The following is a 23,947-nucleotide window of genomic DNA, read 5'->3' on the forward strand; positions in this document are numbered from 1 at the left end:
GAAGAACCACCTTATCTCTATGAACCACCAGATATGGTGAACGACAAGATAATGCGGCCAGTTCTGACACCCTGCGTGCAGAAGTAATAGCCACCAAGAAGGCCACCTTCTGGGACAACGTGGGTAGAGGAATCTCCCTAATATCTTCAAAGGGAGGTTTCTGAAGAACCGACAACACTAAATTAAGATCCCAGGGGGGTAACGGCGCGTGCACTGGCGGAGCCAGATGTCGCACCCCCTGGATGAAGTTCCGCACCAAGGAATGAGTAGCCAAAGGCTTCTGAAAGAAGATGGCTAATGCTGAGACCTGACCCTTGATAGTACTCAAGGCCAGTTTCTGCTCAACCCCTTGTTGCAGAAAAGCCAATATTCGACTAATCGAATAAGACCGAGGACGGAACCCCAAAGGTTCACACCATGCAATGTAGGACTTCCATGTGCGATGATAAATCTTTCTGGAAGTCGCTTTCCTTGCTTCAACTAGAGTAGGAATAACTGAAGCTGACAAACCTTTGTCCTTCAGCACCTGGGTCTCAATAGCCAGGCCGTTAAAGCCAGCGATCGTAAAGCAGGATGGAAGATCGGTCCCTGAGACAGTAGATCCTCCCTGAGAGGAAGTCTCCACGGGACGTCCGCCACCAGTCTGACCATGTCGGCGTACCAAGCTCGACGAGGCCAGTCCGGAGCTACCAGGATTACTGGGATTCCTTCCTCCTCTATCCTGCGAAGAAGTCTTGGCAGTAACGCGAGAGGAGGGAAGGCATATATTAGCTGGTATTGCCCCCACGGGGCGATCAGTGCGTCTGCGGTTTCTGCTAGAGGATCGCGGGAGCGAGCCACGAATCTCTGAACTTTCCTGTTGAATCGTGATGCCAACAGATCCACATCCGGGGTGCCCCACCGTAGGCACAACTGGTGGAAAACGTCTGGATGGAGGGACCATTCCCCCTGATCCAGGGTCTGACGGCTGAGATAATCTGCCTGCCAATTCTCCACCCCCGGAATGAACACCGCAGAGATTGCTGGAACAAATCGTTCCGCCCAGCGAAGAATGCAAGCCACTTCTTTGGCCGCTCGGACACTCTTGGTGCCCCCCTGGTGATTGACATAAGCCACGGCCGTGGCATTGTCCGACTGGATCCGAACCGGGCTGCCCTGGAGCTGCTCGGTCCAGTGAATCAGACAAAGTCTGATCGCTCTCAGTTCCAATACATTTATCGGTAACCTGGATTCTTCCGGGGACCAAAGTCCCTGGACAGATAACTGACCAAGAATTCCTCCCCATCCGGATAGACTGGCATCCGTGGTCACTATCGTCCAATATATTGGCAGAAATGACTTTCCCTGGCTGAGCATTGGAGACCGAAGCCACCAAAGCAGAGACTCTCTGGTCTGTTTGCTCAATCGTATCTGATTGTCCAGGGATTCCGGATTCCGATTCCATCTGAGAAGAATCTCTTGCTGAAGAATTCGGGTATGGGACTGGGCAAATGGGACTGCTTCGAAGGAAGCCACCATCAACCCCAGAACCCTCATGCAAGTCCGAAGGGAAGACCAGCTGTTGGACAGTAACAACTGGACTGCTGATTGAATCTTTCGGAGTTTCCCTACCGGAAGGAAAACTCTTGTCCTGACTGTGTCTAGAATTAGACCCAGATATTCGAGCCTCTGGGTGGGAACCAGAAATGACTTTTGCTGGTTCACCAGCCACCCGAATTCCTGTAAAGAAATCATAGTAATTTCTATGTTTTGTAGCAAGGTCTGAGGAGACTCTGCATGAAGCAGAAGATCGTCTAGGTAACCTAGAATCGATATACCTCTTTGGCGCAGAAGTGCCAACATTGGGGCCAACACCTTTGTGAAGACCCGCGGAGCCGTGGCGAGACCGAAAGGTAACGCCACAAACTGATAGTGGTTCTCCTCTACGGAAAAGCGTAGAAAACGCTGATGTCCTGCGAAAATGGGAATGTGAAGATAGGCGTCCTTGATGTCTATGGACGCTAGGACATCCCCTGGATGCAGGAAGGCTGCTACCGTGCGAATGGACTCCATTCTGAATCTTCTTATGTTGACGAAAGAATTGAGTGCTCTTAAGTCCAGAATTGGACGCACTTTGCCCTCTTTCCTGGGTATTGTAAATAGGTTTGAATAAAACCCTTGAAACCGTTCTGTCCAAGGAACGTGGACTACCACTCCTTGTTGTAGTAGATCTGTGACTGCTCTCCACAGATCTTCTAAACGATCTGAGGATAGTCGGATATTGGAAGGGAAGAATCGCGCCGGTGGGAGAGATCGAAACTCGATCTTGTACCCTGACCTTATGACTTCGCAAACCCATTTGTCCGGGATTCTGGAAAGCCATGGATCCGGGAACCGGCGAAGACGTCCCCCCACCCCAGTTATGGGTGGGGGCGCACCTTCAGGCTTTGGATGGTTTATCTTCAGGTCTGGAGGGGGCGGGCTTTTGCTTGCCCGACCAACGACCCCTGACGCCTCCTGCAGGAGCTTTGGAGGACTTAGTTTTTTCACCCGCTGGACGAAAAAACCTCTTGTGAGCAGAAAAAGAAGGCCCTCGTCTTTGACGAGTTCCTCTACCTTTAAAATTTTGCGGTAAAAAGGTGCTCTTTCCACCGGTGAGATCCTTAATGATCTCATCTAAGTTGGCTCCAAATAGACGCTCTCCTGAAAAGGGGATATTAGCCAATGCTTTTTTGGAACCTTGGTCGGCTAACCAACCTTTTAGCCACAGTGTACGCCTGAGAACCACTGCTGAGACTGATGCTCGCGCCATTAATGGAGTGGCGTCTAACGCCGCATCACACACAAACTGTAACCCCTGTATCATTTGTTCCAACAAATCTGATACCGCCTGAGGGACTTCTTCTAAGTCCCGGCGTAACCACTTGGTCCATTCAGTTACAGCCTGCGAAACCAGACCAATAGCTATTATAGGTCTGAAAGCTGATCCAATCAAGGAAAACATGGTGCGAGACATAGCTTCTATCTTGCGATCCACTGGATCTTTAAAAGACGGAGCGTCTTCTAAAGGAATAACCGTGGCTTTATTCAATCTAGCAATTGGTGAATCCACCACAGGTGGTTCTGTCCATTTCTTAATAAGGGTTTCCTCAAACGGATAACGCCTGTCAATGCGTTTAGAAATAGTAAACGTGCGTTTTGGCAGACGCCATTCTTCTTCGATTGGATTGCCAAAACATTTGGGCAATGGAAAAACCTTCGCCACTTTGATGCGTTTTTTAGTCCCAAAAGGGATCTCAGTTTCAGCTATTTCTGATGGAATACCCTGTAACCTTAAGGTCTCTTGAACAGATACAATGAGTGCGTTTACCAACGCTTCCTCTCGGGCTATGGCGGATGCCGAAACATCTTCCTCACTGTCTGAAGAGACAGGACCCGAGACACCAATCCCAGATGAAGTACCTGCAACTGCAGAAATAGGCTCAGAGTCTGAATCCGAGGTTTCAGATAATAAGGGGTTAGGCGGGGGTCCCTTTCTTGCGCCCTGTCCCTGACAAGCCACTTCCACCCGGGACACAAACGTTTCCATAATAGCTGACAATGATTCAATTGTCAATGGGGTGCTGGAGGATCCCGCAGACCCCTCGAGGGGATCCGGAGGAGATACATGAGTGGCAGGGTCCATGTTAATACAGGACACCTTTGCCAGCAAAAACAAAAAAACTTTTTCTTTTTTTTTTTTTGTGTGTCTCCCCCTAGCGCAATAGCGCCCCTCAGAGTACCTGCTTCTCGATCCCAGAGAGAGAGAGAGGGACCCCCAAGGCTCACCAACCGATGCAGTGCAGTTTCCAACCAACTGCAGTCAGCGTCTGTCTTACACAGACTGGAAGGAGCTGTTTGCTTTTTCCCGGGTAGAAGGCGTGGCTCCGCCCCCTGTGTACGCCTTCCGGCGTTCCCAGCCCTCCACGAGGTAGCTGGGCTCACAAAACATGGCCGCCCCCATAGAAGAGACATAAGACTCCAAAAACATGGCGGCCGGCGTGACCTGAGGACATACATGCATACGGTCTACGGCAAAATGGCGGCGGACCGCCGATATCGTCTTCCCAGCACATCCACCTGCACTCTGCTAAGAGGTGACATATGGATCTACAGAGATACACTGCACATAAGGTAGGATTATACCTCCTATGTCTGCTGTAATGTTACAGTCTGCTGGGTAGAGTGTTAGCTCTTGAACCAAGTCCACTTCCCACAAACACATGCTGTATTACAAGGGGGACTTGTAAGTATCAGATATATACTGACCATATATGGAGGGGCCCATAATATATACTGCCTCATAATGAGGAAAAAAGGGAACGTTTACTCACCATACCGAACCGACAGGCACCCTCTCTTCACAATACCCTCTCCACCGGGGTGGGGGTTTGTGGACGCCTCGACTCTCTGGTACCTGGCGTCCAAGCGAGACTTTTAACTCGCAAAGTCAGTCCCTTCACTGGGACTCCGTCGCGGCCGACCCAGCGCGGAGCTCTGGTCTGCACGCGCTCGTAGGCAGAAACCGGGGTGACCACTGGATCTCAACATCCAGCCCGTCGCCCGGCCCCGCATACTTACTTGAATATGTCGCGGCCGACCAAGCGCAATGCCATGGTCTGCGCGCGCTCGTAGGCCGGCTGGGGTGACCACAAGTGTCGCCCAGTCCGGCATTTTTGCTTGAAGATCTCACAGGAAAAAACACTGGAGAAACTACCTAAAAAATGTCTTTTTCTTAAAGAAAAAAAGTCTTGCCAGGACCAAAAGATCCCAGCAAGGAACTTAGGTCCTTACTCCTGACTAGACAGAAAAAAACTGATTCCCTGTAGCAGAGAGAGGGAGGATATACCCTCAGGGACTGCCCCTAAGGTGGAGCCAGAACGTTTTGTCTTTCTGCCTAGTCCTACTCCTGCGGAGACAACATAACCCAGCTCTTGATAATCAAGAAGACTACATCTGTCAATGAGCGATAGAGAAACATGCATTATGTTTGAATGCTGTTTGGCACTAATCTTAAAGTAAAACTAGAGGCAACACTTTTTCGTTTTGGATGGAGTGGAGATGGATTAGAACCCCTGTCCGTTTTTATTGCTGTCTGTGCCCCTGTTAGGGAGATTCACCATCTATTTGTCATGTTTACCATTATCAAGTGAAAGTAAAAAAATCCCAAATTTTGGGCTGTCCCCAGAAAAGTAATAGAGGGGAAATCTTCCAATGGGGACACTTGTTCTGGTGACCTGGGGATCCCCAAGGGTTTCCCCTAATTTGCAGAGATTTTCTCTCACTGTGTTTTGACTATGAGACAGGAAGTGAAAGGAATCTCCTCAATGGGCACAGATGGCAAAAATAAACCTTACAGGTGTTATACCCCTCCCTTACTGTATCTAAAAGCATAAGTTAAACTTTTAAGAAAAATTATAATACATGCAAATAGTTTTTTTTTTTTGCAAAAATAAGAACAAAAACTGCATTTATTATTTTTTACCTGCAAGAGCCTGGAAAGCATTGCACCCCTGATCAGGGGTGCAACGTGAGGCTTCTGCAGACAAGCCCGGCCGCTTTCAGCCTGTACCTCTGATATGGGCTGCAAGGCTTGTGAATTAACTACAAGAGTGCTCACCAGCGCCCTAGCAGTCCATTCAGAACTACAAGCAGTCAGCCACAATGACTGACGGTAGTTGTAATCTATCCATTCACTGGAAACTGCAGTGTGGGGAGAAGATCAGTCACCCGCTGTCACACAGAGACGGGGTGAAAGGTTGCAGGAGCTGTAACAGGTTCCAAAAGGAGAGCTTATCCTTTAAAGTGTAGTCAAAAATCTTCTTTTTAGTTTTGGATAGAGTGGGGAAGGATTGGAACAAATGTAGGTTTTTATGGCTATCCGGGGCTTCATATATGAGAGATTTACCTTTACTTCCTGTCCTGCTAACACCATTTTACCAAACAGAAAATGAGGAGGAACTGTCCTAGAGCAACACAGATAAATCAGACTGATTTTTCTTTAGTAGAATAAGTTAAAGACTACAACCACCATCTGTTTTTTTTGTTTGTTTTCGTCTGTGTCCCCATTGCAGATTTTTGTTTCCTCTTACATTCTAAAAAACTTCATTAGAACAGAAGGTAAACGGAAAATATTTCTAAAGGAGCCCCAGATTGCTGTAACACCCAGGCAGGGGTTGTTACTGCACGAAGGCTAGGTTCACACTTATGCAGTGCGGGAAACGCAAATCGCACCATTCCTTACAATCTGCTGCAGTTGCCAAAACAAAGTAAATGCAGGTCGCAAGCACAGTATGTTTGCATGTACCAGATAGTTTGCTACAAAAATTACCATGCAAACCTATTCGGTGTGGCAGACGGGGGAAGTCTGTGCCACTCTGTGAACAAGCAGGGGATTACCTTGTTTTGACAAAGTATAGGTCCGCACTTCCTATGGAAATTATTCCCTACTCTGACATAATACAAGTACCCCGATCAGGAATTTCAGGCGGACTACAGATACTTTTCTCTTGCCATTTGGGATCCTTGTGGGAAAGGCCACGGACAGTAAATCTTGGAGAAAATCACCACTCCTAGACAAACCCATAATACGACATCCATTTGGCCAACTTTTCGCTGGCTCTACCATAAACATTCTTCTTTGCCTTCCCCTACCTTGTGGGTTTTTCTATTCTATTGCTGCAGTTTTTTCGAATTGCAGCAAATCTTTATATGCGGCCTTATACATCTGGAATCTTTATGTGCAAGATGTATCCCAATTGACCTTCGAGAAAGGCTTTGCCCAAAACGCGTCAGGTCTTTTGCTTGGGATATTCTATGCTCCCACTCTGTACAATTTTCCAGTGATATTCCAGCCGCAAGTATTGTCCATTGTGTTTTTAATTGATGTATGATTTTTTCACATTCTTATTGCTATAGAAGTTGTTCTAAATAAATTTATATTTTTTTACATTTGTGCATACTTTTTTGATGGTTATTTGCCTCTAAAGTCCTGCCCCTAGGGGAACTCTTTTCGTTTCTTCAGGCTCAAAAAAAAAAGGTGCTTGCACTTCTTTGCTGCGATGCAGTGTGTTTCAAAATGAATAGGCTTAAATCGCATCACACTGAATCGCATGTGAAAGGCACAGGAATGTGGTGTGGTTCCTGTGCAATTCACATCCAGTGTACAGTGTGAACCGAACCTAAAACTCATTTTTTTGGCTTGACATGCACATTAAAAAGTAGTTTGATGGGGCGTGGCCTGGAGCGTGATGGGATAAGTCGCATGTGGTGAGAGCTCCGTCTTCCCGATCTCCGCTTTACCCATCCTGATCCGTTATCCTGGATTTTACTCACCTTACCTCATTCCCTGGATTCTCCTGATCCTCCGGGTATTATGTCCCCGCCTAAAAGAGGCACGACGGCCGGCTCGCAGCTTGATAAATTTCGCCAGCAGGATCCGGCCTTGCCGACTCAAGATGGCGCCGGCTCCTCCACCTCGTCGGAGCCTACGACGGCAGAGACCGCCAGGGTGCTGGAGGCCATCTCCTTGTGCCAAAGTACCCTTACCTCCAAGATCGATGAGGTCAAGATCGACATCTCGTTGATACGGCAGGACATGTCCAAGTTGCGGGACCGGGTCACCGAGGCTGAGACGCGGATCAGTGCGGCTGAGGATATTCTGCATCCCCTGCAGCACTCCGCCGAGGACTTCAAGCGGCAACTTCAGCAGCTCCATTCCAAGCAGGACGACATGGAGAACCGGCTACGTCGGTGTAACCTTCGGTTTATTGGCCTGCCTGAGCGCGCTGAAGGTACTGATCCGGCTGGATTCCTGGAGGATCTTCTCATACAATCTTATGGCCGTGACTCTTTTTCGGTGATGTTTGCGGTGGAGAGGGCCCATCGAATCCCTGCACGTCCCCCTCCCCCTGGTGCCCCGGCCCGCACACTCATCGCCAAGTTCCTTAACTTTCGAGATAGGGACAAGATTCTTCGCCTCTCCAGGGACAAGGGGAACCTTCCTTTCCAACAAGGTCATGTTGCTGCGTTTCCGGACTTCTCTGGGGAGGTTCAGCGCCAACCCGGTTCCTAGAAGTTAAACGCCGCATGAGGGCTCTACATTTAAAGTATGCTATGCTTTATCCAGCTCGCCTTCGGGTGGAAGCGGATGATCAAGTTCAATTCTTTGAGGACCCTGCCTTGGCCATGGACTGGTTGGACCGGCGTAATGTGGCCCCTGCCTGAAGCCCCCCCACTTTCCCCTGCTGAAGATCTTGGACCGTTTCCTTTCATTTTGGATCTCCTGCTGAAGCGAGGGGGGATTCCGGATGGATGTGACTGCTGCCTGGTCAGACTATCCTTTTGTGCTTCCCCCCATTTCTGTTTTTATATTTCTTGGACCCTCTAGTACCCCGTCTTTTTCCTACTGTCTCATGCCCGGAGATCGTTAATACGGTTCGGAGGGGAGATTTTTTTTCTTTTTTTCCCTCCCTCGCATTATGGGAACTGCACATTTTTTTTGTTACTGTAATCGCTGTTTTTTTGGGTAGCATTGTTTGGCTCTAATGGACCTACTGTGCGATCCTGTTCCTTTTGGAATGGGGTTTGTCCTCTCTCCATGTTACTCAGTGAGACTTTCGCCCCCGATTACTGCTGTTGGTTTTTTTATGCTATTCCCATTTTTACTCCTGATTGTTCTTTTCATTTTTGCAAGCTATCCGTGTGAATTTGGAAATGGCCGAAGTGTAGCGCCCCGGTCCTCACCTGTCCCCCGCCATGGGGCTCGGGTGGGGTGCCGGCGAAGTGACTTATGTGTTATTTTTTCTTTGTCTGTTATGTTTGGGAATTATGCTCGCACATGTTGGGGGTGGTGCAGAGCCGGGTGGGTTAGGGTTTTCTGTTTTTTCTGTTTTTATACTGCCATGGGGTCCCCATATGCTGTTTTTCTGTGACTCTTGTCTAACCTTGCCCTTCGGGGCTTTCTATGTTGCCAGTGCGTCTCATGTCCTATCTATCCTGCTAACTCTGGGGGTTCCCCCCTACTACTGAAAATGTCTGCTGCCACAGGTTCTTTATTTTCTCAATGTCATCTTTAACTTTGACGTGGAACATCAGAGGTCTTGGGGATAGAGTGAAGCGTACGGCTGTTTTTTCCTACCTGAAACGTCAGCGCGCTGACGTGATTATACTAGTCGAGACTCACGCTGCTGGATCCATGCAACGCGCGCTGCGGCGCCCCTGGATCGGCTGGGCGTTTCACTCTACCCACACCACCTTCTCCAGAGGGGTCTCAGTATTGGTGACCAAGTCGGTACAGTTCGCCATTCATGAGGTTGAGCTGGACCCTTAGGGCCGATATGTCTTTTTACGGGCTGTTATTGATAATTCACCTGTGTTACTTCTAGCATGGTACATCCCGCCCCCCTATTGCTCGAGTGTCCTCACAGAGGGGTTTTCCTTCATGTCTCAACACCCGACAGTTCCGGTTTGACTCAGAACAGGCCTCGCCATGGTCGACCAAAGAAGTTGCGTGTACGTGCTCAGCGTCATATCCAGAGGTTGTCTTTGGGAAATACATGGATGAGTGCTGCCAGCATTGCTGCAGAGGTTGAAGGGTGGGGGTCAGCCTGTCAGTGCTCAGACCATACGCCACACACTGCATCAAATCGGTCTGCATGGCTGTCGTCCCAAAAGGAAGCTTCTTCTAAAGGTGATGCACAAGAAAGTCTCCAAACATAAACCCTATTGAGCATCTGTGGGGCATCCTCAAACGGAAGGTGGAGGAGCGCAAGGTCTTTAACATCCACCAGCTTCTTGACGTCATCATGGTGGAGTGGAAGAGGACTCCAGTGGCAACCTGTGAAGCTCTGGTGAACTCCATGCCCAAGAGGGTTAAGGCAGTGCTGAAAAATAATGGTGGCCACACAAAATATTGACACTTTGGGCCCAATTTGGACATTTTAACTTAGGGGTGTACCCACTTTTGTTGCTAGCGGTTTAGACATTAATGGCTGTGTGTTGAGTTATTTTGAGGGGGACAGAAAATTTACACTGTTATACAAGCTGTACACTCACTACTCTACATTGTAGCAAAGTGCCATTTCTTCAGTGTTGTCATATGAAAAGATCTAATGGGGGAACGATTGCGGGTGGCCGGCGGTAATCGCAGCCGCTGACCCTGTGTATCGTCATCCCTGCTGCTGAGTCGGGGCGGGAGCATGCCGCCGGTGGCACGCCTTTGCCCCCTAACATCAGGCGTGTGACCGATGTAGTACTACGTCAGTTCGCACAGGAGGGGCTGCCTGCCGCAGTAAAACTGTGGCGGGAGGTCCGGAACTGGTTAACCACTTTCCTACCGAGGTAATTTTTCAGTTTTTCACACACTGTAAAATCTGCATTTTTTGCTAGAAATTACTTTAAACCCTCATACAATTTTCTCAAAGCAGAGGCCCTGTAGAATAAAATAGTAGCAGTTCCAATTTATGTTTTACAATATTTAAAAAGCTGTTATCAAAAGGATATTTTCAGGGGGGGGGGGGAATAAATAAATTACTAAAATAAATTTTTAATTGCAAACACAACATAATACAATTGAAATTACAAAAACTAAAAAAACTTTAAAGAGTAACTCCACTTTTGTTAAGAAAAAAAAACCAAAAAAAAAAAAAAAAAACAATCCCCTTCGAGTGATTACGCACATTGCAAGGATTTTAACAAACTGTGTGACATATTTCTACCGGTTTCTGAAAAAGATGTACGTTTCATTATGTTCTTGAATGAGAGTGTGTTCAATTTAAAAAGCTGATATGCCTGCAGAGTTCTAATAAGGAAAGTTAAAGTCTGCATTACTTTAGACGTAAGTAACCCGTAGGAAGTATCTCAACAAAAATATAAATCCTATTGCAGAGGATGCCTAAAATTTGACTTGTATCTTAGTGCAGACTTCTGGAAAAATTAGGGAGCCAAATCAGACAGACAAGCAGGAAATCACATTTCTGGAGAAGTTTGAACTGTGTACCGAGCCCCTCCAGGTTGCATTGAATTTTACTGAAAATTACTGCAATTTATTAATAATAAAGTAGTATAAAGCCTAAACATTGTTACACCTTTAAAACATTCCTTGTATTAAGGTAAGAAAATTGAGGCATCAGTATCGCACCCTCCATTTTTAAGTAGCTTTCTTTGGGAGAACCCACCAAAGTGGAGGAGCAAGCAGCACAGGTGGAGGACCCAAGGAGGAGGTTTGGGGGCTGTTCTGTGCTAAGTAGAAGCCTGTTTTTTTTTTAAACCTCTTCAGCCCCAGGCTTACTTTTTTAAATTTTTGCTATAAAACACATCCAGTAAAAAAATGTTTCTTTAACCACTTAAGGACAAGGCCTATTTTTGACACTTACTGTTTACAAGTTTAAATCAGTAATTTTTGCTAGAAAATTACTTAGAACTCCCAAACAATATTTTTTTTCAGCAGAGACCCTAGAGAATAAAATGGAGATCGTTGCAATACTTTATGTCACAACGTATTGGCGCAGCGGTCTAACAAACGCAATGTTTCTGAAAAAAATACACTTTTTTGAACTAAAAAAAAATAAGAAAACAGTAAAGTTAGCCCAATTTTTTTTCATTATGTGAAAGATAATGTTACGCCAAGTAAATTGATACTTAACATGTCAGGCTTTAAATTTGCGCACGCTCGTGGAATGGCGACAAACATTGGTACTTAAAAATCTCCATTGGCGACGTTTTAAAAATTTCTAAAAGTTACCAATTTAGCGTTATAGAGGAGGTCTAGGGCTAGAATTATTGCTCTCGCTTCAACGATCGAGGCAATACCTCATGTGTGGTTTGAACACCATTTACATTTCTGGGAGCAACTTGTGTATGCGTTTGCTTCTATGCATGAGCTCGGAGGGACAGGGCGCTTTAAATTTTTTTTTTCTTATTTATTTTTCCTTCCATTTTTACACTGTCCCTTAAATAAAAAACATTTTTTGATCACTTTTCTTTCTAATGTAAACATCCCTTGAAATAGAAATACGCAGGACAGGTCCTCTTTAATGTGAGATCTGGGGTAAAAAAAGACCCTTAAAAAGCAAAAAAAGTATTTTTTCAGCAATAAAAAAAATGGGCCCTTTAAGGCTGTTGGGAGGAACTGCCGTATGACGTCGCTCTGGTCCTCCAAGGCCATGGAGTCGAGTGGGGGCCATCTTGACCTCCTCACTCGACTTCCTGCCTGGGACATGAGCAGATCGGATTGTTTTCCCTGCTACCGACAGCTCTAGTAAGAGGGGAAAACGTCTGGAAAGCAGAAGGTGGGGGGCTACCTCTCTCGCCGCCCATAAAAGTTATCCCGCGGGGAACCCGCCACTGGGACCCCTTTTAAAAGAGGACCACCAGCCCTGTTACAAAGAACCGCCATAACCCTGGTATTTAACATCAAAGTACCGATGTAAAACTGTGGTCGGCGGGCGGTCCGGAAGTGGTTAACTTAGGCCAATATGTAAAATCCCAATAGGTGTATATTGATTGGTTTGCGCAAAAGCTATAGCGTCTACATACTATGGGAGATTTTCATGGAATTTTTATTATTTATTTTTTTTTACCAGTAATGGCGGCGATCAGAGGCTTATAGCAGGACTGCGACATTGGGGCGGACAAATCGGACACAGACACTTTTTACACTTCTTTGGGGACAAGTGACACAAATACAGTGATCAGTGCTAAATATTATGCACGTAATTGTACTGAAGAAACTGACAGGGAAGGGGTTAACATCAGGGGCAATTAAAGGGATAAATGTGTCCCTAACAAGTGCTTTCTAATAATGTAAATGTACGTGGGGAAGTCCAGAAGAGGTTAAAGAGCATCTACATGTCACTTTAAAATTAGAATATGGCTTGCATGGCAATTGTATAAACTATATGCTTTGGTAATTTGCTATAATAAAGTTACCCTTTAAGAGCCTTTACAGGTTATTATTTAGAGTTAACGAAGAATTATTGCTGTCACTCAAGGAGATATCTCACATGTGGTGAAATGTATGTTTGCATACACGTGCTTACCCTACTCTGCGAGTTTACATTTGGGTGAGTAAAGAGATGAAGGGTGCTCTTGATTTTTACTATAATTTTTTTTTCTTTATTTTACCTCTTCACAGCATACTGTACCTTTAACTGGGCTATTATACCCAGGGGAGGAAAGGTCTGCCTGATCACATGACCACTGTCATTGGCTGTTACAGTAGTCACATAATCAGGATCCGGTCCTGTCGACTCCCAATTACTAGAGACTCATTACTTTGACAGCTCATTCTCTTTGTTGAAACTACGCAGGGAGCAAGCTCTGAGCGCAAAAACCTCTGCCATCCACAGAGGCATGTGTGTGGCATGTAGCTGTTAAAGTCTACCCTCTATACCAGAACACATATGCTCTACATGGCCAGCCGGAGGAAAACTTTATTGCCATCACAAGGGCATTATGTGGTAGCATAAACAATTGACAGGTTCTCTTTTTGGAGACAATGGGGGTCTATTAGACTCACTGCAGCTAATCAAGCACATTTCATTCTTGATTACCCGAAACCCTGGCTACAGTAGCCAGGGAATGATAACTCTGAACCTGGAAGTTACAAAATACACATTACTTCAAGGTTCGTTAGGTGTAGTGGGGATCGGGGAACTGATGTTCCCAATTCTCCTCTTGCTCCTAACGTTTCAGCAGTTCCCTAGAGTGGGCTCTCCAGAACAGCAAAACACCAAGGAACCACCACAGAACCACCACGAGTGCCAGCCTGGATCACTTTTACCTGAAAGCCAATCACTGGCTGAAAAATTTCATACCAAGTTCACAGCATCCATAAGCATGCTTTAACCTTTTAAATGCCAAGGAATCAGAATACCTTAGAAAGATCTTGACAACATTATCAAAACTTCAGTATATGAATGCAAAGTAAGATGAACACCCAGAGACTGAACAGCTTGACCCATGATTAAACCATTTTACAGTTCCAGGTAAAATTGTTCCAGGTGTTGTGTACTTACCTTTTATGAAACAGGTGAATTACAGGGAAATAGAAGAAGCTCTTTTGTTTCCTGCACTTGCCCTGGTGCCACCAGCAGTTCACAGCCACAAACAGTACCTGAGGAAACCAAAATACAACACATAAGTAGGCAGAAAAAAAAAAAAAAAAACGTTTGTGAACAGGATTTGTGCAAGAATACCTCCTACTCTCCTGACCTCAAACAGTCTGTTTAAAACACAAATTTTTTTTAAGCTAATAAAACAGTGTTAATCATTTATGTCTTATTGAACACACAATTTGACCATTCATAGTCTAAGCTGGAAAAAGTATGAGAACCTTTCTTTGTATTTAGTAACATCTCTGTCTACCTCTATCCTTAGCAGCAACCACCTCCTCCACCAGGTAGTTCCAAAAGCTGCTGGATAGGCTCCTGGAAATGTCAAGAGAATGTGAGAAAGAGAATGTGAAAAAAATGATTTATCTTACAAAAGTCTTTCAGTTAAAAGAGAAAATGTTATACTCACCTAGGTGTCCCTTGCCAGCTCCGCAGTGAGAACTGCTGATCACTTAGTTCTCCCCCTTGGCACTGCCCCTCTAGCCCTCACCGAGAGCACTGGGGTGTGGAGGGGGCAGGTTAGGCTGGCTCAGGCTTCCAGCTTATCACTGGTAGGCTTGGTCATGTGCCAGTCCAGGCATCTGGGTGGATCCCGACCATACGGTCGGAATCTTTCTGAAGCATGGAGCGGCTGAGTGATGTCAGTTGACAGTGGACTTTAGAGCACTATCCGCTGAAAACAGGTCACAGGATTCCAGAAGAAACTGCACTCCTGTGACCTACAGGAAAAGTATAGTCAAAACTTGGAAGCAAAAAACCCCCTACTTGGTGGGACTTTAGAGGTAACAGTAAAAAGTCTCTTAAAAGGAGAGCTTCGGCTATACTTCCCCCCCCCCCCCCCCTTAATCTATATTTACTGGATTCCTTGTTTATGGCACATCCATTACAGAAGGGTTGACGTCTGATATTGAGTAATACCAGGTTTCAGGTCGTGCTTTTTCCATCACCCAAGTTCTATTTTATGAAATGTACAATTTCAAAAGGTATTTTTTCTTTTATGATAAAATGTTGCATAGCAAAGCAGACCCAAACCCATTATGCTACCACCATAATCTACATTTGGCATGAGTATTGGTATACAGAGCTTTTTGTGTTGTCAACTGAGCACATCATCAAAAGAATAGGTGAGGGCCCTAACACATCTCAAATTTACTGATTCCACATCAGATCAAGCAGTATTAGCCACATGTATAATACAGGCCTGTACTACTCAGATTTAAATTACTTGACTTTCCTAAAAACAATTCATACATATCAAACCCAACTCACTGGTGAGATTACCTGGTCTGCAAGTCTGCTAGCCACATGCTCAATTTCTGCCCTTGCAGTAATGGACTGTGCACACCACGGAGCATACAGGAAATACAAGGTTATCTCAGATTCCCGGCGAAGGTACTCCGCATAGTCAAGCTGACCAAGGAAGAGATCCACCACTGATGTCTGATGTGAGAAAAAGTGCACAGGTGGTCTTGCTGGCATGATGACATCCTTAGCTCGACTGGAAAAAGAAGGAGAGGGATTAGAAGGAGAAAAAAAAATGGAAAATATAGAGCATGCCAAACAATGGTACATGTGCAAACTATACCCAGAAACCAGAGCTTTAACCCAGCACTAAGGTCTAACACTATAAAACAGTGGTATGGCCTTACTGCAGACACAGTGCTGCTGCTGCTGCTGCTGCTGCTGCAAAAAAAGCATATTCATAAAGCTTTAGATGTAATTGCCACTTGTCTCCTGATATGTCCCTAGTAATGGATAAGGATAATAGAATAGAAAAAGCTGCGCACAAAGAGAATTAATTGATAGGAAAGGCTGCCAGTACAATAGTGTATCAAACCAAAAGCATAAAGTTACAGCGCCACTAGATAAACTAACTAAACTTGCAGAGGTAAATTAGAGTCCATAGAGTCCACATAGGAGGATTGGTTCAGATGCAGAAATTATGACCGTAAATTCCAACACCAATCTTGAAAGGGAAGCTCCTGGAAATCATCACACAAAGGTAATAAAGGTTGTACCCTTACCGGAAAGTTGGACCCCCTGTTAAGGAAGGTCAACCGAGCGTGAGATAAACCGATCACCAGGAACAAACAATGCATCCAATTCTCCTCCAGTCATCCACAGGGAATCCGGACAGGACCATGGATTCAGTAGACCTCATAAGCCCCAGAAGTACACCAAGGATGTTCCTCCAAGAATACAAATGGGGACGCACATGGTGAAGTATGTACAAATTTATTAAAAGAATAAAGGTAAAAGCACTCACATGTTACTGCTTGAAACAGGCATGTAAAAAAGGATAACGCCTAAGCAGGACGGAACGCGTCAGGCACGCTAGCCCCCATGCAGACACGCTGTTCGAGCCGCGGCCATCCAATTGGTTTTTTACATGCCTGTTTCAAGCAGTAACATGTGAGTGCTTTTACCTTTATTCTTTTAATAAATTTGTACATACTTCACTATGTGCGTCCCCATTTGTATTCTTGGAGGAACATCCTTGGTGTACTTCTGGAGCTTATGAGGTCTACTGAATCCATGGTCCTTTCCGGATTCCCTGTGGATGACTGGAGGAGAATTGGATGCATTGTTTGTTCCTGGTGATCGGTTTATCGCACGCTCGGTTGACCTTCCTTAACAGGGGGTCCAACTTTCCGGTAAGGGTACAACCTTTATTACCTTTGTGTGATGATTTCCAGGAGCTTCCCTTGCAAGATTGGTGTTGGAATTTACGGTCATAATTTCTGCATCTGAACCAATTCTCCTATGTGGACTCTATGGACTCTAATTTACCTCTGCAAGTTTAGTTAGTTTATCTAGTGGCGCTGTACCTTTATTTAAATGGATAAGGATAGGACTCTTTAAAGCAGCCATTCTAAACCTGGGTTCCTTCAGAAGCTGTAGGGGATTCCTTGAGCTGATTTACCTCCCATTTGATGGTGCCTGCATACATACGGTATCAATAAAGCTGTCTGAAAGCACAAAATTCTGACCACCACTATAAGTGGGCACTTTTCTGCTGACCCCAAACGAATTGGTTTGATCATGGGTTTCCCAGGATCTGAAACTTAAAGCGGAGTTCCGGGCACAAAAACGATATTTTTTTTTTGTGCCCCTCCGCTAGTTCGACATTACCTGAAAAGGAATTGGATAGTTTTTTTTTTTTTTGTTTACTCACCTTTTAATTGAAGATCGTAAATACTCACCTCAGAGTACTTCCTCCCTCGGCGCCGCAGCTCCCCCCGTCACTTCCTGTCTCGCTATGATTCCTGGGAGCTGAACGTCATCGCTCCCAGGAATCAATGCGACGGCACCGGCCCCGCTCGTCACTTCCGGGCGACGCCGCGATGCCCGGAAGCTGTGGAGGAATGCGGCGCCGCACCGGAAGTGACGATAGGGGCCGGTGCAGGCGCATTCTGGGACAAGAAGACGCGGAAGAAGACACAGAAGAGGACCGCGCCAGCTTCAGCTGCCCACAAGAGAGATAGAAACGCTGTGGAAGAAATTTTATAAGTAAGTATTTCTTCTAAAAGGTAAGTGCGAACCGGGACAGATCAGAGGCTAGCCATTGTGGAATGTGCTAGCCCTGACTGTCCCGGGGGTATGTTTATTAAAAAATGACTTCTGTGCCCGGAACTCCGCTTTAATTAAGGGTTCCTCTGGGTTAAATAGGTTAAGAAATGCTGCTTGAAAAACTGTATGTGATGACAATGGATGGATTGGGGAAGTGTTAGACCTCCCGTCAGTTTTTATTAGGTCTCATGCACACTGCTGCTGTTAAACTCACGTGTTAAGTTATCCTAGGTGTCCATGCACACATGGACGTTTTTAGCAATTTATCAGCAGAGGAGCTGTTTTCTGAATGCCCCAAAATCACGTTCAGGAGTGGGAAATTGGACCACAAAAAATGCTGAACGCCGTTAAACACTCATAAGCTCGCATGAACTTTAGGGCTCTTTCACACAGTCCGCCTCCGTAGGCGGATCCGTGTTGCTCAGCGGGGATCGATCCGGGATCCCCGCTGAGCCGGCGGATGACAGCTCCGTCTCCACTTGCAGAGCGGAGAGGGAGGTGTCTCAGCCCCCGCTGCCCTCTATGGGGGATCAGATGAGAGCGGACCGCTTGTCCGCTCTCATCAGATCCGATCCGATTACTGAACGGATGGAAAAATAGGGTTTCCATCCGTCCAGATTTCACGCACAGGATCGGATACGGATGGCAGCGGGTGTCAGCGGAGGTGTCTCCGCTGACACCCGCTGCCCCATAGAGCTGCATGGAGGATCCGATCAGATCCGCCTAAAAAAACTGACAGGCGGATCTGATCGGACCGCCCGTGTGAAAGAGCCCTTAGGCAAATTTAGCACTTCAGCGTTTGTTTATTTCAATGGCCAGAATAAAATAAAAATTCTGGCCAATGAAATAAATAAACTCCAAACACTGTTAACTCTGATAAACTCACCTACTGTTTTGAAAAAAGGTGGGTTTAGAATGCTGAATTTCTCCTGTCAGGATAAACAGTTTACAAAAAAGCAGTGGGCATAAGGCCTTAAGCCCCGTACACACACACACAGATCGTCGTCATACAAATGTTCGTCTTTTCTCCCCGGGATGTCGGTGTCTGTTGAAAAGTGCAAAGAAAGCACAAGGACAGCACAAGAATTTTGTCTGCAGACTTCAGCTGACTGCAGAAGTGATGTCATGTAATGGTTAACTTTCCCTGTGTTTTTTATTTTCTGAGCATGCCCAGTCTTGCAAATCTGCGGTCTGTCGGCCGAATTCTGTACTGACAGGCGAACAATCGTCCGTTCTGGTGTCTGCAGACAAAAATTTTCATGTTTGCAAGAAAGACTTTTGTCCGCGGATTGTGCGCAGACAGCTGTCGGAGGCACCATACTAACACGCATACAATCGGCAGATCTTTCGTCCGCCGACGTTTGTATGCCGACGATCGGTACGTGTGTACGGGCCTTTACTGTCTGCATTCTTGCCTTGGAGATTCACTCTATTTGCCCTGTGAACACTGTCGGAAAGAGAAATGACAGGGAATCCAAAATGTTGTAGTCGTTACCAGAACAGGTAAGGGCAAATATTCCAGTGACAACTTCCCACAATTTGGCAATTCCGCTCACTTGAGATTTCCTCTCACTTCCTGTTGCATTTTCAGCAAACTAAAAAAAATATACTCTACCTAAAGCTAAAAAATGTTTACACAGCTAGCAGTCTGTGCTGTAACCAGACTTCAAGAAAAAAAAAAAAAAAACGTAAAAAGGGATTGTAAAGGTACAATTTTTTTGATAATAAAAATGCTATACTTACCTGCTCTGTGCAATGTTTTGCACAAAGCAGCCGCGACCCTCCTCTTCTGGGGTTCCCCCCATGGTGCTCCTGGCTCCTCCTCCCTTTCAAGTACCATCATAGCAAGCCATTTGCTATGGGGGCACTCATGCAGGCTTGAACCCAAGCTGGGATGCGTGCATCTATTGACACACACAGCGTGACTCTGCCCTGCCCCCTGCTCCCTCCTCACTGGACTGGATTGACAGCAGCAGGAGCCATTGGCTCCACAGCTGCCTCCTTGCCAAGTGAGGAGAGAAATTGAAGCGCTGATGCGCTCATCAGCGCTGGATAGAGCTTGGGCTCAGGTAAGTATTTAGATTTAGAAAAAATTGCATGGATGAGTGATAGATACTGAGGATTTCAATCACACAAGTCAATTGGCTGCGACAGGAAAAGAAAAAAAAAAAAAAAAAAACCCGATCGTCCAGAGTTGCTAATGTAGATAAAACATGTTGCATACAGGGTGTGAGAAAACGCCATCAACAATGTACAATGGATTTTTTTTTTTTTCACCACAAATCAACTTGTTTTGATCAAAAACTGTCACTATCTGTTGCATATTGCTCGGTCATGCCACGCTCGTTTTGCTTGATAAATGACCAATACATTTACTGAACTGACACGTCATTCTTCTAGTGTCAATATCATATTTTCCACACGCCAAAACAACCATTGCACTTACTGCCAAGTTCTATATGTTGTTGCACCAGCCACACTGAATCATTTTAGAAATGAAATGTGACAACTGCTACAAAAAAATATAAAAGGGATATGTGACCCCTAATCATCCAGCACTTGCACCAACGTTCAAATGTTCAACCTTTTCAGTACAAGGGTATATTTTAGAAATATTCTTGGACTTAAAACAAAATCAGCTTTGTAAATCAATGAATTTGATTTAAATGAATTAATTCATTTACCGTATTCCAAGTTTTTTTTTCTTGTAATCAGTACGATATGATTTGGAACAACAGAGAAACTTAAAGAATAGATTTTAAGATAAACCTCATCTTAAAATGCCCCCCCCCCCCCCCCCCACATTCCTCTTCGGACTATAACCTGTGTAAGAAGTTTCTATATTCAGTCACATGCAAATCAGGGAAAAAATCCATCACTTCCCTTGGTAAAAGCACCTCATACAGCACACAAAAATACTGGCTAGGCACACAGTTAAGCCTTTGATCGCCTTGCATGTTTAACTCCTTCCCAGCCAGTGTCATTAGTAAAGTGACAGTACATATTTTTAGTACTGAACACTGTATTAGTGTCATTATGGGATAGATTTTATAACAGAAAGTAAAATTTTATTCAAAATGGTTTCTCTTTTTTTTTTGTTTAGAAAGCAAAAAATAAAAACCGCAGTGGTGATCATATGCCACCAAAAGAAAGCTCAAAGTGAGGGGGAAAAATTACTAATTTTGAGTACAGCATTGCATGACCGTGCAATTGTCACTTATAGTAATGCAGCGCCATATTGCAAAAAAAATGGCCTGGTCATGCGGGGGTGGGGGGGGGGGGTGTTAACATCCTGGAGGTCAAGTTGTTAAGTAAAGGAAAGTAAACAAATTCCAAATAAATTTGAGCCCATCAAAGCCCCCCTTTTCCACTAGGGTCCCTGTCAAAGTCCACTCTTCATACGAGTCCCAACTTTCGACAGAGGGCTAGATAAAATCTTGTGGATTGTTCCAGTGGACCATAGCTTGGAGAGCCCCACCTTAGATTTATCATCAACTAGGTTGTGCAGGAGCCTGCCTGATTGGATACCAATTGAATGAATTGTTTAGGTAGGTCCTCATATTACATAGTTTAGGTAAATCTGAAGTTGATTGTGCAGAGACTGTACAATCTGATTGTATAGTGAACGCCTACCGTAGCATAAAGTTTTTTTTTTAGTTTTGAATAGAGTGGAGAGGGATTAGAAAAGTAATAAATGGGAAATTTTCCAATGGGGGCACTAGTTCTGGTGACCAGGGGGTCCCATGGAATTCCCTCAATTTGCAGGGATTTCCTCTTACTTCCTGTTTGGTTAAGAGACTTGTGCTTTTATGCATGCCTGACAATGTCAGGGCATGATCCTAATGTGATGGCGGATGGAGTCCTGGGGTACTTCCTCCTAGATCTAGACCAGGGCATCACTGAGCTCCTGAACAGACTGAGGTGCAACCTGACAGTGACTAATAGATTGAAACATTGTGCCAGAGGTGTTCTATTAGATTTAAGTCAGGCGAGCGTGGGGCTACTCAATGGTATCAATTCCTTCATCCGCCAAGAGTTGGCTGCATACTCTCACCACATGAGGCCGGGCATTGTCGTGCATCAGGAGGAACCCTGGGACCCACTGCACCAGCGTAGGGTCTGACAATGGGTCCAAGGGTTTCATTCCGATACCTAATGGCAGTCAGGGTGCCATTGTCTAGCCTGTAGAGGTCTGTGCACCCCTCCAAGGATATGTCTCCCCAGACCATCACTAACCTACCACCAAACCGGTCATGCTGAAGGATGTTACAGGCAGCATAAATGTTCTCCACAGCTTCTCAAGAACCTTTTACGTCTGTCACATATGCTCAGTGTGACCCTGCTCTCATCTATGAAAAGCACAGGGTGCCAGTGGCAGACCTGCCAATTCTGGTGTCCAAAGGCAAATGCTAATGGAGCTCCACAATGCCGGGCAGTGAGAACAGGGCCCACTAGAGGACGTCAGGCACTCAGGCCACCCTCATGAAGTCTGTATCTGATTGTTTGATCAGAGACATTTACACCAGTGGCCTGCTGGATGTCATTTTGTAGGGCTCTGGCAGTGCTCATGCTGTTCCTCCTCGCACAAAGGAGCAGATACCGGTCCTGCTGATGGGTTAAAGGCCTTCTACGGCCCTGTTCAGCTCTCCTATAGTAACTGCCTGTCTCCTGGAATCTCCTCCGTGCTCTTGAGACTGTGCTGGGAGACATCGCAAACCTAGCAATGGAACGTATTGATGTGTCATCCTCACATTTTTGTAAATATTTTATTATAGCTTTTCATGTGACAACGCTGAATAAATTACATTTTGCTACAATGTAAAGTAGTGAGTGTACAGCTTGTATAACAGTGTAAATTTGCTGTCCCCTCAAAATAACTCAACACACAGCCATTAATGTCTAAACTGCTGGCAAGAAAAGTAAATACACATCTAAGTGAAAGTGTCCAAATTGGGCCCAATTAGCTTTTTTCCCTCCCTGGTGTCATGTGACTCGTTAGTGTTACAAGGTTTCAGGTGTGAATGGGGAGCAGGTGTATTAGATTTGGTGTTATTACTCTCACTCTCTCATACTAGTCACTGAAAGTTCAACATGGCACCTCGTGGCAAAGAACTCTGAGGATCTGAAAAAAAATAAAATAATTTTTGCTCTACATAAAGATGGTCTAGGCCAGGGGTGGGGAACCTTTTTTCTGCCAAGGGCCATTTGGGTATTTATAAAACCATTAGGGGCCGTACAAAATTATCACCTTAAAAATTAGCCTGTTATATTTGGTCAAACATTTAATTAACTCACCCCTAATGTGATGGCTGCAACTGCTTCTCTTTGGTGAGGTGTGTGAGGTTAGCTGGTATTGATGATGTTGCTACTCGCAACAGGTTTCCCAGGTTTGCGTCGGTCAGTCTGGAGCGCAGTCAACTTTTTTGTGGTGGTAAGTTTTGAAAAGAACTGCTGGCAGGTACTGCTGGTGGGTACTGCTGGTGGGTACTGCTGGCTCAGGCTGGTACTGCTGGCTTGTACTGTGCTGCGCCTGCGAGTACTGCTGGATGGTACTGCTGGCTCAGGCTAATACTGCTGGGGGTACTGCTGGCTGGTACTGCTGTGGGTACTGCTGACTCAGGCTGGTACTGTGCTGTAGGTACTGCTGGCTGGTACTGCTGTGGGTACTGCTGGCTCAGGCTGGTACTGATGGCTGGTACTGTGCTGTGGGTACTGCTGGCTGGTACTGCTGTGGGTACTGCTGGCTCAGGCTGGTACTGCTGGCATGTACTGCGCTGTAGGTACTGCTGGCTGGTACTGTTGGCTGGTACTGCTGGTTCTGCTGTGTGTACTGCTGGTTCTGGCTGGTACTGCTGTGTGTACTGCTGGCTCTGGCTGGTACTGCTGGCTAGGAGAAGTGTAGCAGCGCCACGCTGGAGGAAGAGGTGATGTTTCATGTATTGGTCACAGGCAGAGTGCATTTGATATCACTCCGCCTGTGACTCACTCAGACTGTAATAACGGAGCAGGAACTATATAGGAAGCATCGGCTCCATTCTGACAGATCAGCTGAGAGACACAGACTCAGCTGCATGGGGGGCCGGACCAGATGACTTCGGGGGCCGCATACGAGAGGTTTTCTTTGGGAAATAGATGTATGAGTGCTGTCAGCATTGCTGCAGAGGTTGAAGGGGGGGGGGGTCAGCCTGTCAGTGCTCAGACCATACGCCGCACACTGCATCAAATTGGTCTGCATCGCTGTCATC

At 45.7% G+C, this 23,947-nt stretch overlaps 1 protein-coding gene across 1 annotated transcript in view; it reads right to left on the minus strand.

Annotated features, from left to right (window-relative positions):
* Positions 1-23,947, minus strand: part of TXNDC11 (thioredoxin domain containing 11) — a 158,342-nt gene that overhangs the window by 131,482 nt on the left and 2,913 nt on the right. The window contains exons 2-3 of the mRNA XM_082262319.1: positions 15,414-15,630; positions 14,037-14,134 (exon numbers count right to left, since the gene is read on the minus strand). Of these exons, the coding sequence (XP_082118445.1) occupies positions 14,037-14,134; positions 15,414-15,630 (315 nt within the window). The remainder of the gene's footprint in view (positions 1-14,036; positions 14,135-15,413; positions 15,631-23,947) is intronic.

This window comes from Pelophylax lessonae (genome assembly GCF_965119305.1).
Source record: "Pelophylax lessonae genome assembly, chromosome: 6".
Taxonomy (NCBI): Eukaryota; Metazoa; Chordata; class Amphibia; order Anura; family Ranidae; genus Pelophylax; species Pelophylax lessonae.